We start from the raw sequence: 14,837 nt of genomic DNA, 5'->3' as shown, positions 1-14,837 counted from the left end.
CCAGCACCAGGCCTCATGTACCCAGATGCTCTGTTCAACTTTCTTTTCCCCAAGTCCCTGCCGTCCAGGCCCCCATGGGTGATGTTGCTGCTGCCCGCTCCATGCAGGACTCTGCTGGCAAGGACTCGGCTCCACGGAGTCTCTGAGGAAATGGCTTTTGAGCTGGGCCTCCAGCATTGGCGTGGAGCAGGTGGGGATGCATTTCCGAGGCAGGGAAGGGCCCGGCAGTCAGGAGTGGCTCAGGTTGGCAGGAGCAGTATGGGAAGGAGCCAGGCCTGGGAGGCCCTGAATGCCAGGCTGAACCCACCCCAGAGCCCAGGGGCACTTAGTGACTGCACGGTGAAGATGGCAATGGAGATGCAGTCTGAACCTGGATAGGCTCTGGGGAGTCCTTGAAGGCTCTGGACAGGGGCTGGGTGATGAGAGCTGGCTGTAGGACAAGTTGCTTGTTACCACGTGCAGGACGTGTGGAAGGAGGTGAAGGACAGGAGGCAGGGAGACGGGTGAAGGGCCACTGATTCTGTCCAGGGAAGAGATGTCATAATGATGGTGGTGGTAAAGGAAGAGATGCAAAGGGGTCAGATGGAAAGAACTGTCTTCTCAACCCTTTCCCGTGGCCCAGTGGGAATGGACGGGACCTGGGGACGAGACAGAGGTGGGAGTCCAAAATGGCACAGCAGGAGGCCCGTGCTATCACTCAGAGTCACGACAGCCAGGGAGCAGAGCTGGCCGGAAGGGAAGAGGGTGAATGTGGCTGCATCTGGTTTGGAACTTGCTGATGGATTGCATGGGACATCGGGCACAGAGGTGTCCCAGAGGGAGCTGAAATGTGGTCCTGGAGGTGGCATCAGGGTGACAGTGGGAACAGACAGGCTTTCAGCTGGGAGAAGTCCGACTGGGAGTCGGGGAGGGACAACCGGGCCCCCGGGAAAGGGTTGAGAAGACAGTGGAATTAGGAGTCAAGGGCCGGGGCGGGGGAAGTTGTGTCACAGGCCGCAGAAATCAGGAAAGGCTAGGCCTGAGACAGTCCCATTAGATTTGGGGTGAAGAGGGCTTGGAGACAGGGTAGCCCCTTTTTTTTTTTTTTTTTTTTTTTTGCGGTACGCGGGCCTCTCACTGCTGTGGCCTCTCCTGTTGCGGAGCACAGGCTCCGGACGCGCAGGCTCAGCGGCCATGGCTCACGGGCCCAGCCGCTCCGCGGCACGTGGGATCCTCCCGGACCGGGGCACGAACCCATGTCCCCTGCATCGGCAGGTGGACTCTCAACCACTGCGCCACCGGGGAAGCCCATGGGTAGCCCCTTTTAAGGATGGTGGAGGCTAGAGAAGGCTGCAATAGTGGCAGCCGGCAGGGACTGATTTTAGAGTTCTGGACATTCAGAGGCCTTTAAGTTGTCCTAGACACAAGGACATTACAATGACCTGATGACACCACAGCATAGGGTAGCAAAGTGACCCCAGAGAGCACAGGAGCCACCCGGCCACAGTGAGAGGGCAGGGTGAAAATGGCAACTAGGGCCTCCCAGCCCAGAGACGCAGCTCAAACATCTACATCAAACTATCTGGTCATTTTTTAAATAGGGAGACTGAAACCAGAAGGTCAGCCTTGGCCAAGCCTGGTCGCTGCCTCACCAAGTCCAGGACCAAAACCCAGGCTAAGGCCAGGGTGAGGACACCAGAGCTCAGCCAACGGAGGCCTGCACCCTGGTTCCGGTGTGGGTGGAGGGGCTGGCCCTGATTTCGAAACTCTCCTTCCTCTCCTGACACTGGCAGCAAAGTGCAGCCTCTGCAAAAGGGATGCACGCGGTGGATGAAAGCAGCCACTCACGGTGAACAGCCCTCTAGAAGATCTAGAGCTAGCCTGGCCTGCTCCCCCCACCCCCCCGTACCCCCATTCCTGACTCCAGTTCACCCCCCGCCCCAGGGCAAGGTCCAGCCCGTGGTGTGCCACCAGCATACACTGGCCCAGGTCCCTGAGAAAGCTGGTCAGCATTTAGGGGCATCTCAGAGGTGATGAGGAGGCAAGCCAGCACCTCGCATCCCACCCGCACACACAGGCCTGGTCAGTACCCGCGGGGTCTGGGGTAAGAACACGGCGGCACAGGCAAGGAACTGCCGGGGGAACGCGCGTACCCCAAGAGCCACCGGACCGCGGTCCGCTGAGCACGCACGCGCACACCCGCGCTCACGTCCCGGGGACCCCGGCCCCGCCCCTCGCCGAACCGCCCAGTCTCCGGACTCCCTCTTTCCCCTTCCGGACCCGCCAGGATGGGTCTGCGCCGTGTCTGAGGCGCCCCCTGCCGGGCGCTTGCGGAGCTGCATCCAGGCCCCGCCCGCCGGAACGCCCTCCGCAGACCCTGCCCGGCTGAGACCTGGGCTGAGACGCACGTCCTGGCTTCTGCCCTGGCGCACGTGGTCACCAGGGCTGCTGGGCAGCACCCCTCGTCCGCCCCCGGCGAGCGCCGGCCGGACTGAGGTTTCCGTGGCTGCGAAGCAAGGTCGCGCCAGGCCCGACGCCCCGCCCCGCCTCGGCGCAGCCCCGCCCGCCGGGCCCGCCGAACCCGCCCTCCCCTCTGCCTGCGCCGCCGCCGCTGCAGCCACTGCCGCGGGGGCGCGGGAGCGCGGGGGCTGCGGTGGGCACTGCTCCGGCTCGGCGCGGACGGGAGGCGAGGGGCCAGCGCCAGGCCCGAAGCCGAGGCGGAGCCGGGCCGCCCCCGCCGCGCCCGCCGGCCCGCCCGGGATGAGGCGCTGAGGCCCAGCATGGCAGGCCCGGGCCCCACCTTCCCGCTGCATCGGCTCGTCTGGGCGAACCGGCACCGCGAACTGGAGGCCGCGCTGCACAGCCGCCAGGTGAGGCCCATCGGGCCCCCGGGCCGTCCTCCTGGTCCCCCACCCAAATCTGTGGTCTGCATCGGGAGGCCGCCTGCCCGGCTCCCTCTCCCCGGCCCAGAAGAGAGGTCACCTGCCCCTCGAGCTTGGGCTTCTGGCCTCGGCTCCCAGCGCTGGGCCTTGCCCTGTCCGTCTCCCCACTTCACACTGCATCCAGCCTCCGAACTCGTGCCGCACCACCCCTAAGCCAGGCTGAGAAAAGCAGCCCGGTCCTGGTCCCCAAGTCAGTCCAAACTCTTGACATCGGCAGCTGCACCTCTACCAGACCAGGCCGTGCCCCCACCCCACCCCACCCCCGCCCCTGCCCACCACCACCGGGCCCCCAGCTCTGTCCCTCGCAGAGGGCAGGAGAGGTGGGCAGGCCCTTCCCACCTACCCCCTCTTCTTCTTTGCCAGGACACTCAGGCCACCCTTTGCCATTTCCACCACCTGTGTGCTGTCCTTATTTCCTGCAGTGACTCCCAACCCTGTTCATCCCAGTGGCCTTCTTGCCTTGGCCTCCCCTTACTTGCCCCGTGCTGAGTGTCTCATCTCCCCCAGCACGACATTGAACAGGAAGACCCCCGGGGTCGCACCCCCCTGGAGCTGGCCGTGTCCCTGGGGAACCTGGAGTCCGTGAGAGTCCTCCTTCGACACAATGCCAACGTGGGCAAAGAGAGCTGCCAGGGCTGGGCAGGTACTGCAGAGGGCAGAGGGGCTCCCCTGAGGCTGGCAGCGGGGGGGCGGGTGGTGTGTGTGGGAGTGAATGGCCAGGCCTGGAGCCATCTAGAGAGCTCCCCTCAGCAGCCCAGTGCCCCCAGTCCTGCAGGAGGCAGTCAGCACTGGGGACCCTGAGATGGTGCAGCTGGTACTCCAGTATCGGGACTACCAGAGGGCCACGCAGAGGCTGGCTGGCATTCCGGAATTGCTCAACAAACTCCGCCAGGTACAGCAGGACGTAGAGGTGTGGCCAGTAAGGGGGGTGTGGGGTGCCATGGAGGGGACCATGACAGACTATGTGGGGTAACCCTGCCGGGCCTGGCCTTGGAAGGGCACCCAGCCTGTGCAGCATGCTTTCCTGACACTGTCAGTGAGGTCCCTCTCTCTTGACCCCAGCCAGGGTCATGTAGGAAAGAGAGGCAACCAGGCCCACATGGATGAGGCTTTTCTCCCTTTGGGGAGAAAGCCTTTTGCCAGCATAGAGGGTCCTCTAGTGCTAGAAATCTCAACAGAGCTTTAGATCATGGGTCTCCTGGTTAATGCAGATTTACTGAAAGGATTTCATCCAACTTACCGGATGCGGCCTGGACTCCTGTCCACCCTTCTCAAAGCACACAGTGGGTGGGTAGGGGGGGCCCCACTGGGAGAGCACACTACCTTGTGCCCTCCACCCCAGGGGCAGGCCCCCAGGGGGTCACTATGCCCCCTTTGCAGATGAGGACTCTGGGATCCAGAGGGGGCAGAAGCTCCCCCAGGAACCCCGTGGGCTAGTGGCCAGGTTGAGCCTGGCCCCAGTCTTGCAGACGCTTATAGCCTGATGACTTGCAGACCTTTCAGGCCCCACTTGGCCCACCCTTTCCTGGGTGGGGTTTGGCTGGGTTGGGGGCAACGCTGGACCATGGCGGCACATCGCGCCTCGCTGAGGGAATTCCCTGGTTGGCACTCCGTGCTTTCACTGTGGGGGGCTGGGTTTGATCCCTGGTTGGGGAAGGGCTGGGCTCCCAGAAGGGGGCCTGTGGACAAGGGGCTTCCCAGGCCCGCTGGGCCCTGCTGCACGCTGGGCCCTGATCGGTGCTCTGGTCTATCTCAGGCCCCCGATTTCTACGTGGAGATGAAGTGGGAGTTCACCAGCTGGGGTGAGTGGGGACCTCTTGGCTCTCAGGGGCCTGGGCTGGGGCCGTTGGGAAAGAACCTTGGTGACCTCTGTGCCTCCTACAGTGCCCCTTGTGTCCAAGATGTGCCCGAGTGATGTGTATCGCGTGTGGAAGCGGGGTGAGAACCTGCGGGTGGACACCAGCCTCCTGGGCTTTGAGCACATGACCTGGCAACGCGGCCGGAGGAGCTTCATCTTCAAGGGCCAGGGTGAGCTCTGGGGGGCTCTCCACAGGCACACAGCAGACCAGGGCCCCCGGGTTCTCCCGTGGCTTGTGAGGACAGTGCTGTCCTCTGTCTCTGTCTCCAGATGTGTAAATGGAGGCGGGGGTGGAGGGCGTCCAGAGGCTGTGGCCACACCCCATAGCAGGAGGTGGCTGAGGGCACCACGATAGCCCTCTGGCCACTGTCTGGGCCTGGCACTTATTTGTCCCCTTCACACCCCCACGCCGGCTGGCAGAGGCGGGAGCCTTGGTGATGGAAGTTGACCACGACCGGCAGTTGGTGCACACGGAGACACTGGGGCTCACGCTGCATGAGCCTGAAGTGCTGCTGGCCACCATGCGGCCCAGTGAGGAGCATGTGGCCAGTCGCCTCACCTCTCCCATCGTCTCCACCCACCTGGACACTCGCAATGTGGCCTTCGAGAGGTTAGTTGGGGCCCGGCCACACCGTGGGCAGTGCCCTCAAGCCTCTAGTTCAGGCTTCTGGGAGGCTGAGCCCCTCACAGAGGCTGCTCGGGAAGGGGAGGGGGTCCCTGCAGGCCCAGTGTCTCTTCTGGACCACCTGCTGGTCCTGGGTCCTGTGGCACCTTCCAGCTCCTGCACGCCTGTCTATACTGGCAGCTGTCTCCCTGGGAGGAGGCTGGGTCAGGGAGTCCCCAGTTTCCTGACTTCTGACCTCATGTGTTTTCCCATAAAAACAAGGATTGAGGCTGCTGTGCAGGGCAGCTGTTTGCAGCAAGGTCGGCTTCTCAGCGGTGCAGCTGCGTCTGGGCCAGAGTCCTTTGTGGGTAGCCTAGGAGCCCACCCTTCCGGCAGGGTGTTATTTCTCTGACAACATGTGCCCCAGTTCCAATAACAGACTTCAGAAACACTTTTTTTAAAAAAACAGCTTTCTTGAGATATAATTTTGTATACTGTACCATTCACCTATTTAAAGTATGCAATTCAGTGGTTTTCAGTATTTTCACAGATATGTAACCAGTACCACCGTCCAATTTTAGAACATTTTCGTCACCTCAGAAAGAAACCCTGTACCCTTTAACAATCAACTCCCAATCAACTCCCTTTAACAATCAACAATCCCCTCCCCCCGAGCTAATCTACTTTCTGTCTATAGGTTTTCCTGTTCTGGATTTTTATATGAATAGAATAATACAATATGTGTGGTCTTTTGTGACTGGCCTCTTTTGCTTAGCGTAATGTTTTCAAGGTTCATCCAAGTTGTAGCATGTAACTGCTGCGTTCCTTTTTATGGCCAGGTCCGTTGCATGAATATCCCACATTTTGTTTATTCATTCGTCCATTGACGGACATAAGGATTATTTCCACCTTTTGACTGTTGACTGTATGACTATGAAGAATGCTGCTCTGAACATTAGTGTACAAGTTTTAGTGTGGACATACATTCTCTTTCTCTTGGGTATTTACTTGCGAGTGGAATTGCTAGGTCCTGTGGTGACATGTGGTAATTAAACACAGATGTTTAATTATTTGAAGAGCTGCCAGACTATTTACCAAAGGGGCTGCAGCATTTTACATTCCCATCAGTGGTATATAAGGGTTCTAATTTCTCCACACCTTCACCAACACTTACAGCTCATTTATTTATTTGGGGGTTATAACCATCCTAGCAGGTGTGAAGTGGTATTCATGTGGTTTTGATTTACATTTCCTTAATGACGAATGATGTTGAGCATCTTTTCATGTGCTTATTGGCCGTTTGTATATCTTCTTTGGAGAAGTGTCTATTCAGATCCTTTGCCCATTTTATCTTTTTAAAAAATTAATTAATTAATTAATTAATTTGGCTGCGTTGGGTCTTTGTTGCCGCGCGCGGGCCCCCTCCAGCTGTGGCGGGCTGGGGCCACTCCTCACCGCGGCGCATGGGCTTCTCATTGCAGTGGCTTCTCTTGTTGTGGAGCACGGGCTCTAGGTGCACGCTGAGGGCCGTGGCCCGCAGGCCCAGTAGTCACAGCTCGCCGGCTCCAGAGCGCAGGCTCAGTAGTTGTGGCGCACGGGATAAGCTGCTCCGCAGCATGTGTGATCCTCCCGGACCAGGGATTGAACCCGTGTCCCCCACATTGGCAGGTGGATTCCCAACCACTGCGCCACCAGGGGAGTCCCCCTTTGCCCATTTTAAAAATTGGGTTATCTTTTTATTATTGAGTCACAAGAGTTCTTTGTATGTTCTAGGTAGAAATCCCTTATCAGCTACATGATTTGCAAATATTTTCTCCCATTCTGTGGGTTGTCTTTTCACTTTCTTGATGGTGTCCTTTGAAGCACAAAAGTTTTTAATTTTCATGAAGTCCAGTTTATCTATTTTTCCTTCTGTTGCTCGTGCTTTTAGTGTCATATCTAACGATACTTTGCCAAATCCAAAGTCATGAAGATTTTCCCCTATGTTTTGTTCTGCAAGTTTTGTAGTTTTAGTTCTTACACTTAGCTCTTTGATTTATTTTGAGTTAATATTTGTATATGGTGGGAGGTAAGGATTCAACTTCATTCTTTTGCATGTGACTGTCCACTTGTTCCAGCACCGTTTGTTAAAAAGACTGTTAATTCCCATTGAATTGTCTTGGCACCCTTGTGGAAAAATCAGTTGACCAGAGATGTATGGGTTTATTTCTAGACTCTCAATTCTATTCCACTGATCTGTATGACTCTCTTTGTGCACTGTCGTAATCACATGTTGCTTTGTAGTAAGTTTTTGAAATCGGAAAGTATAAGTCTTCCGACTTTGTTCTTCTTTCTCAGGATTATTTTACGTATTCTGGGTGGGTCCCTTGAAATGTCACATGAATTCCAGATTCAGCTTGTCAATTTCTACAAAGAATTCAGGTGGGATTCTGATAGTGTTTGTGTTGAATCTGTAAAACACTTTGGGGAGTATTGCCATTTTAATAATGTTAAGTCTTCTGCCATGAACGTTGGATATTTTTCCATTTTAGATCTTTAATTTTTTTCAGTGATGTTTTGTAGTTTTCAGAGTATAAGTTTTACACTTACAGTAAATAAATTTATTCTAAGTATTTTATTCTTTTTGATGCTCTTATAAATTGAATTGTTTTCTTGATTACATTTTTGAACTATTCATTGCAAATCTATAAAAATACAATTGATTTTTATATATTGATCTTACATCCTGTAATCTTGTCAAACTCATTTTTTAGTTCTAATGGGTTTTTAGTGGATTCCTCGTATTTTTTATATGTAAGATCGTGCCATCTGTTAATAGTTTTACTTCTTCCTTTCTAATACGAATGCCTTTTATTTCCTTTTTTTTGTTTAAATGCTTTGTCTGGAACCTCCAGTAGAATGTTGAATAGGAGTGGCAAGAACGGACATCTTTATCTTGTTTCTGATAAAGAAACAAGGGGGAAAGCACTCAGTCTTTCATCATTAAGTGTGACATTAGTTGTGGGTATGCTTTATCAGGCCGAGGAAGTTGCCTTCTGTTCCTAGTTTGTTGAGTGTTTTTATCGTGAAAGGGTTTGGGTTTTGTCAAATGCTTTTTCTGTGTCTTTCGATATGATCATGTGACTTTTATTTATATTCTATTGATATGTGTTGCTGTCAGTTAATTTTCAGATGTTGAACCAACCCCGTATCCCTGGGATAAATTTCACTTTGTCGTGGTGTATAATTCTTTTCATATGTTGCTAGATTTGGTCAGCTACTATTTTGTGTCCATATTCCTAAGAGGTAATGGTTTATAGTTTTCTTGTAATGTCTTTGCCTGGTTTTAGTATCTGGGCAATGCCTCATCGAATGAGTTAGGCAGTGTCACCTCCTTGTCTATTTTTTGCAAGAGTTTGTGAATAACTGGTATTAATTCTTCTTTAAAAGTTCGGTGGGATTCTTTGGTGAAGCCATCTGGGCCTGGGCTTTTCTTTGTGGGTACTTTTTGGTTTGTTTTTGTTTTTACTGCTTCAGTCCCTTTACTTGTTACAAGTCTGTTAGATTATCTACTTCTTCTTGAGTTAGTATTGGTAGTTTATGTCTCTCTAGGATTTGTTTACTTCATCTAAATTATCTAATTTGTTGGGGTACAATTGTTCATCATATTCTTTTATTTATAATCCTTTTTATTTCTGTAATGTCAGTAGTAATGCCCCCTCTTTCATTTCTGATTCTGGTGGTTTGAGTCTTCCCTCTTTGTCAATTCCATTGATGTTTTCAAAGAACCAGCTTTTCGTTGAATTGATTTTCTCTTTTGTTTTTCTCTTCTCCATTTCATTAATTTTCACTCTAATATTTATTATTGCCTTCCTTCTGCTTGCTGTGGGTTTAGTTTGCTCTTTTCCCAGTGTCTTAATATGGAAGTTTAGCTTATTGATTTAAGATCTTTCTTCTTTCTTAATATAGTTATTTACAGCTATAAGTTTCCCTCTAAGCATTGCTTTAGTTGTGTCCCATAAGTTTTGGTATGTTGTATCTTCGTTTCCTTTCATCTCAAAGTATTTTCTGATTTTGCGTTTGATTTATTCTTTGATCCATTGGTTATTTAGGAGTGTGTTGTTTACTCTTCCCGTATTCATGAATTTACCAAGTCATCTTTTTTCTGTTACTGATTCTGATTTCATTCAGTTTTTTTTTTAAATTAAGGTTGCTTTCTTGTTGTTGTTGTTATTTATTTATTTTATTTATTTATTTTTAGCCGCGTTGCGTCTTCGCTGCTGCGCTTGGGCCCTCTCTAGTTGCAGTGAGCAGGGGCCGCTCCTTGGTGCAGTGAGTGGGCTTCTCATTGTGGTGGCTTCTCTTGTTGCTGAGCACAGGCTCCAGGTGCGCAGGCCTCAGTAGTTGTGGCACGTGGGCTCAGTAGTTGTGGCTCGCGGATCCAGATGGCTCTGCAGCACGTGGGATCCTCCCGGACCAGGGCTTGAACCCGTGTCCCCTGCAGTGGCAGGTGGACTCCCAACCACTGTGCCACCAGGCAAGCCCTCATTCAGTTGTGATTGGAGAACATACTGTGTATGATTTCTGTCCTTTCAGTTGTATTGAGGTCTCTTTTATGGCTGAGCCTACGGTCTATCCTGAAGAATGTTTCACATGCCCTTGAGTAGAATATGTTGTTGTTGGGTGGAGTGATCTAAGGATGTCTATCAAGTCTAGTTCGTAGTGTGTTCAAGTCTTCTGTTTCCTTGTTGATCTTCTGTCTGCTTGTTCTATCCATTATTGAAAATGGGGTACTGAAGTCTCCAACTATTATTGTTAAATCAGACATACTTTTATTTTTAAATTTTTATTATGGAAAATTTCAAGCACATATGAAAGAAGAGAGACTAGTATAATGTTCTCATCACCCAACTTCAGCATTTATCAACATTTTGCCAATCTTTTAAAAAAAATTTTTTTTGGCCACGCCGCACGGCTTGTGGGATCTTAGTTCCCCAACCAGGGATAGAACCCAGGCTCTCAGCAGTGAAAGCGCCGAGTCCTAATCACTCGACCGCCAGGGAGTTCCCAACATTTTGCCAATCTTGTTGAATCTACCCTTCCTCACTTTTTTCCTGTTTTCTTTTTCCCCCACCTATTTTAAAGCATGTCCCAGATGTTGTATCATTTCAACAGTAAATGTTTCTGCGTGTGACTCTAACAGATAAGGATGTTTTTAAACCGAGCCCCAGCGCCATTATCACACGTAGCAAAAATTAATAATTGCCCAGTACTTTCTAGTCCTCAGTCCTCTGTTCATTTGTCCCCAGCTGTCCAGGCAGCCTCCTCAAAGGCCCCTGTGTGCTTCACAGCGGGAAGGCTAATTGGAGGGGGTCTTTGGAAGGGACGACTTTGGCCAGAGTTGGGGGGTGTGGGTCCTCATGAGCTCCTGTTTGGTCTGTTTCAGGAACAAATGTGGTATCTGGGGCTGGCGGTCTGAGAAGATGGAAACCGTTAGCGGCTACGAGGCCAAGGCAGGAGAGGCTAGTGGTGGGAGCTGGGGTAGGAGACGAGGCCCAGGAACGCTGCCCCTTCTCCACATCCACCCTGTGTGGAGGGAGAGACCCAGCAGCCCGTGGGCTCCGGATGCCCTGTGTGGCCATGGGAACTCAGTGGGGCCCGAGTGCCCAGCCCCTGCTGAGCACGCAGGGGTTACCCACAGCACGGGCCCCTACCCGATCACCGAGATGAAGCCAGGAGCATTTTACCCTCATTAGTGACTCCCCGGGGTTCAGACCCCACCCCCTCCACTGTGGGGAGCGAGATCCTATCTGTCCCTGGGGACAGGAGGACTTGGGTCCTGTGCTGGTGAGGCTGAGTGTGGGCAGCAGGCTCTGAGCCCCCAGCTCCCCCTGTGTCCCCCCCTGCTCCCCAGGTGTACAGCGCCACCAATGTGGAGCTGGTGACACGCACACGCACGGAGCACCTCTCCGATCAGGACAAGTCGAGGAGCAAAGGTAAACCCAGGTGCGCCTGCCTGCTGCCCAGTCACACCGTACGGGGTGGTCACCCTGATCTGGGGTCAGGGCCAGAGTATCTGGGACCAGCTGGAAGGCTTCCCCGTTCCCGTCTGCTCCGCCTTCCACCACAGGGGAGGCTCCCAGGGTGGAGGCTAGGTGTGGGCAGTCCGCCTTCCACCACAGGGGAGGCTCCCAGGGTGGAGGCTAGGTGTGGGCAGTCCGCCTTCCACCACAGGGGAGGCTCCCAGGGTGGAGGCTAGGTGTGGGCAGTCGGGGGGCAGTGGCCCCAGGTCCCCTCATGGGTTCCACCCCTTCTCCTTAGGGGGGAAGACTCCATTCCAGTCCTTCCTCGGGATGGCCCAGCAGCACTCCTCCCACAATGGGGTGAGCCAGGGCTGGGGGGCGGGGGCTGGGGGCCAACCGGCAGGGCCCACTGGGCGGGGCCGGGCCAGCACCTCCTGAGCACTAAGCCTGGTCCCGGGGCCACCCAGGCTCCTGTGCAGCAGGCAGCCAGCCCCACAAACCCCACCGCCATTTCCCCCGACGAGTACTTTGACCCCAACTTCAGCCTGGAGTCCAGGAACATCGGCCGCCCCATTGAGATGTCCAGCAAAGTACAGAGGTGAGGTCTGGGGGCTGGCGGGGGGGCTTCCCTCTGGGACAAGGGACCCTGCCTGGTGCCCCCTGAGCCCTTGCAGACCCTGTCACACACAGGGCCCCCTGGAGTGGGGAACTCACTCACCCAGCTGGCTGCCTTCTCGACTTCACTCCCTGGGGGCCGGGGCCAGGCCTGCTTTAGCCATGGTCCTTGGCACCCAGCTCGGGGCTTGGCTCAGAGGACTGGTCGCTCTTCTTGGTGAACGAATGAATGGGCAGCACCACCCATGTATGGTTTTCTGTTCAACTGAACGAGCACCTGCTGGGGGCCAGCTTGTGGCAGACAGGAAGGGCACGCGGCTCTAACACCTCCTGGCTTCGTGGCCCAAGGAATCACCTTCCCCTCTGAGAGTCTATTCTCCCCCTCAGTAAAATGAGAACAGTTGCCTTTGGCCACCTGCTCACAAGGGTGCTGTGAGGCTCTGATGAGCCGTGACTTCTAGCGCATCTGGTGGGCCCAGCACTGTGCCAGGAACCTCACGTGGACTCCCTCAGCCACGCAGCGGCCGGGCTGGGATGCAACCCCAGCAGTGCGGTCCTGAACTGTCGGGCTGTGCGGGACCCCAGAGTACGGCGAAGTGCGACGTGCTGGCTGGCTGTGGGCTGAGGAGGGGGACAGGGCTGTGGACGAGGCGGGACTGAAGCCAGGAGCTCAGCCCTGCCCTCCTCATCCAGCAGAGCTGAGCTGGCACAGAGCACCCGGGGCCCAGCCTGAGCCCAGGGCCGGGGGGCAGCTCAGGCTGTAGGGCCAGAAGGACATAAGCTCCTGGGGGAGGCAGGCAGGAGCAGCTGAGCAGAGAAGAGGGTCCCCCAGGCCAGGTGGAGGGCAGCAGAGGCAGATGTCCAGAGTAGGTGTGCCTTAGCAGAGGGGCCACCAGAGGTTCCTTGACCCACGTCCTGCGGTTGGCCGGGCAGGTTCAAGGCAACCCTGTGGCTGAGCGAGGAGCACCCGCTCTCCCTGGGTGACCAGGTGATGCCCATCATCGACCTGATGGCCATCAGCAACGCTCACTTTGCCAAGCTGCGCGACTTCATCACCCTGCGCCTCCCGCCCGGCTTCCCGGTCAAGATTGGTGAGAGGGTGGGCCGGGCAGCAGGAGGGCCCCCGGGGTGGGGTGGGCACGGGCTGCAGGGCTGGCTCAGGCTCGACATCTCCTCACAGAGATCCCCCTTTTCCACGTGCTGAACGCCCGCATCACCTTCAGCAACCTGTGTGGCTGTGACGAGCCCCTGAGCTCGGTGTGGGTGCCAGCGCCCAGCTCTGCCATTGCAGCTTCAGGTACCGCCGTGGGCGGGCGCGGGGCTGTGAGGTTCGCTGGTCTCTGCACACCAGGGGCTGAGCACGACCCCTTTGCTGCACCCAGCGAGCCCCTTCCCCTGTGAGGTGGACCCCGCCGTGTTTGAGGTGCCCGACGGGTACAGCGTGCTGGGCGCAGAGCGCAGCGAGCCCCTTCGCGACGAGGACGACGACCTGCTGCAGTTTGCCATCCAGCAGAGCCTGCTGGAGGCGGGCACAGAGGCGGAGCAGGTGGGGTGCGGGCAGGAGCTGGGCCCTGGGTGTGGGGAGGGGTGGCAGAGGTGACAGCTCTGGGCTCTGGCTGCTGCAGGTGACTGTCTGGGAAGCCCTGACCAACACCCGGCCTGGTGCCCACCTTCCCCAGGTCACGGCTTACGAGGAGCAGCTTCAGCTGGAGCGGTGAGGCCCTCCAGGACCTGCCAGGTCCATGTCTCAGCCCTGCCCTGCCTCGAGGACCCTGCCGGCCGGGGGTGGTTCTTGGCTGGTGGGGTTAAGTAGCAGGGAGGTGCTGGCCCCAGGACCCCACACCCTCTTTGAGGCCACCCTCCATCTTCCGTGCTGCCCACCAGCGAGGGCGGCATGAGGGATGGGGAGAGACGGGGCCCGGCCTCGTCTCTTGTCTCCGGTCCTCGGGTCCCAGCCTCCCCGTCCTTATCTTCGGCCTCCGCAGCCATGTCCCAGCCCTCGGCCTCCTCCCCAGCCTTAGCGCTCACGGGTCTGCTCTCCCCTCTCATGCCTCGCCTGGAAGGGCCCTCCAGGAAAGCCTGCAGATGTCCACAGAGCCTGGGGGTCCGGGGTCCCCTCGCAGGGCGCCCCCGAGCTTTGAAGAGCAGCTTCGCCTGGCCCTGGAGCTGTCTGCGCGGGAGCAGGCGGAGCGGGAGCGGCGGGGGCGGCGGGAGGAGGAGGACCTACAGCGGACCCTGCAGCGCTCGCTCACGGAGCTCTGAGCCCCGCCCTCAGGAGGGCTGCCCCGGGCTGCTCCGCCCCCCCACTTTTGTAACTTATTTATTTATAGACACTCTGCTGCTGCTGGGCTTGGGGCCTGGAGCCCTGCGGGTGGGCTTGCATTGGAGACTGAGATGGAAATAAAGAGACCCTCAGCAGCAGGCTTGCTCCGCTCATTGCGGGGGTCGGGGGTGGGGGGGAGTGCTGGGGGGCACCGAGGGGAGACACTGTGGGCAATGGCCTTAGACTTGGGTTTGAATCCTGACCGTGCTCCCCTTAGCCTCTCTGAGCCTCAGTGTCCTCAGCTGTAAATGAGACCGCCTCCCACCCCCAGGGCTTCTGGGAGGGTAAAATGAGCCGACAGGTGTCAGGTGCCCTAGTAGGTGCTCCGTGAACGTCAGTTCCCCCAGCCCTGTCCCACCTACTGGAGACCCCGGTTCTTCCGGCCACACAGTCTGGCTTTCCGGGAACCCACCCCTGCTCGCGTCAGGGACGGGGAGAGGCTGGTTCTCCAGACTCTGCCGGGTCAGAGGAGGCCCTGCGCCCCAGGCCTGGGTTCCTAACCTGACTCCGGCAG

The 14,837-nt window shown here is 56.0% G+C and overlaps 1 protein-coding gene across 3 annotated transcripts; it reads left to right on the top strand.

Moving 5' to 3' along the window:
* The first annotated feature begins 2,615 nt into the window (after positions 1 to 2,615).
* ANKRD13D (ankyrin repeat domain 13D) lies at positions 2,616 to 14,415 on the top strand. Of its 3 annotated transcripts, none has more exons than XM_082629579.1 (16): positions 2,616 to 2,849; positions 3,429 to 3,564; positions 3,689 to 3,813; positions 4,678 to 4,723; positions 4,806 to 4,949; positions 5,200 to 5,389; positions 7,721 to 7,804; positions 10,809 to 10,884; positions 11,277 to 11,358; positions 11,684 to 11,745; positions 11,853 to 11,983; positions 12,934 to 13,091; positions 13,181 to 13,297; positions 13,383 to 13,546; positions 13,680 to 13,714; positions 14,064 to 14,415. In XM_082629579.1, exons 1-16 carry the CDS (start codon positions 2,760 to 2,762, stop codon positions 14,260 to 14,262), a joined length of 1,839 nt encoding a protein of 612 aa, XP_082485705.1. In that variant the 5' UTR covers positions 2,616 to 2,759; the 3' UTR covers positions 14,263 to 14,415. The 3 variants fall into 3 exon arrangements, with proteins under 3 accessions (XP_082485705.1, XP_082485704.1, XP_082485706.1); XM_082629578.1 differs by having other exon boundaries at positions 13,626 to 13,714; XM_082629580.1 differs by lacking the exon at positions 7,721 to 7,804 and having other exon boundaries at positions 10,809 to 10,875; positions 13,626 to 13,714.
* Positions 14,416 to 14,837: the final 422 nt, after the last annotated feature.

The sequence above is a fragment of the Mesoplodon mirus genome (assembly GCF_964341445.2).
Source record: "Mesoplodon mirus genome assembly, chromosome: 7".
NCBI classification, from domain to species: Eukaryota; Metazoa; Chordata; class Mammalia; order Artiodactyla; family Ziphiidae; genus Mesoplodon; species Mesoplodon mirus.
The sequence above is the reverse complement of the archived record's forward strand: the minus strand, read 5'-3'. Positions and strand labels throughout refer to the sequence as shown.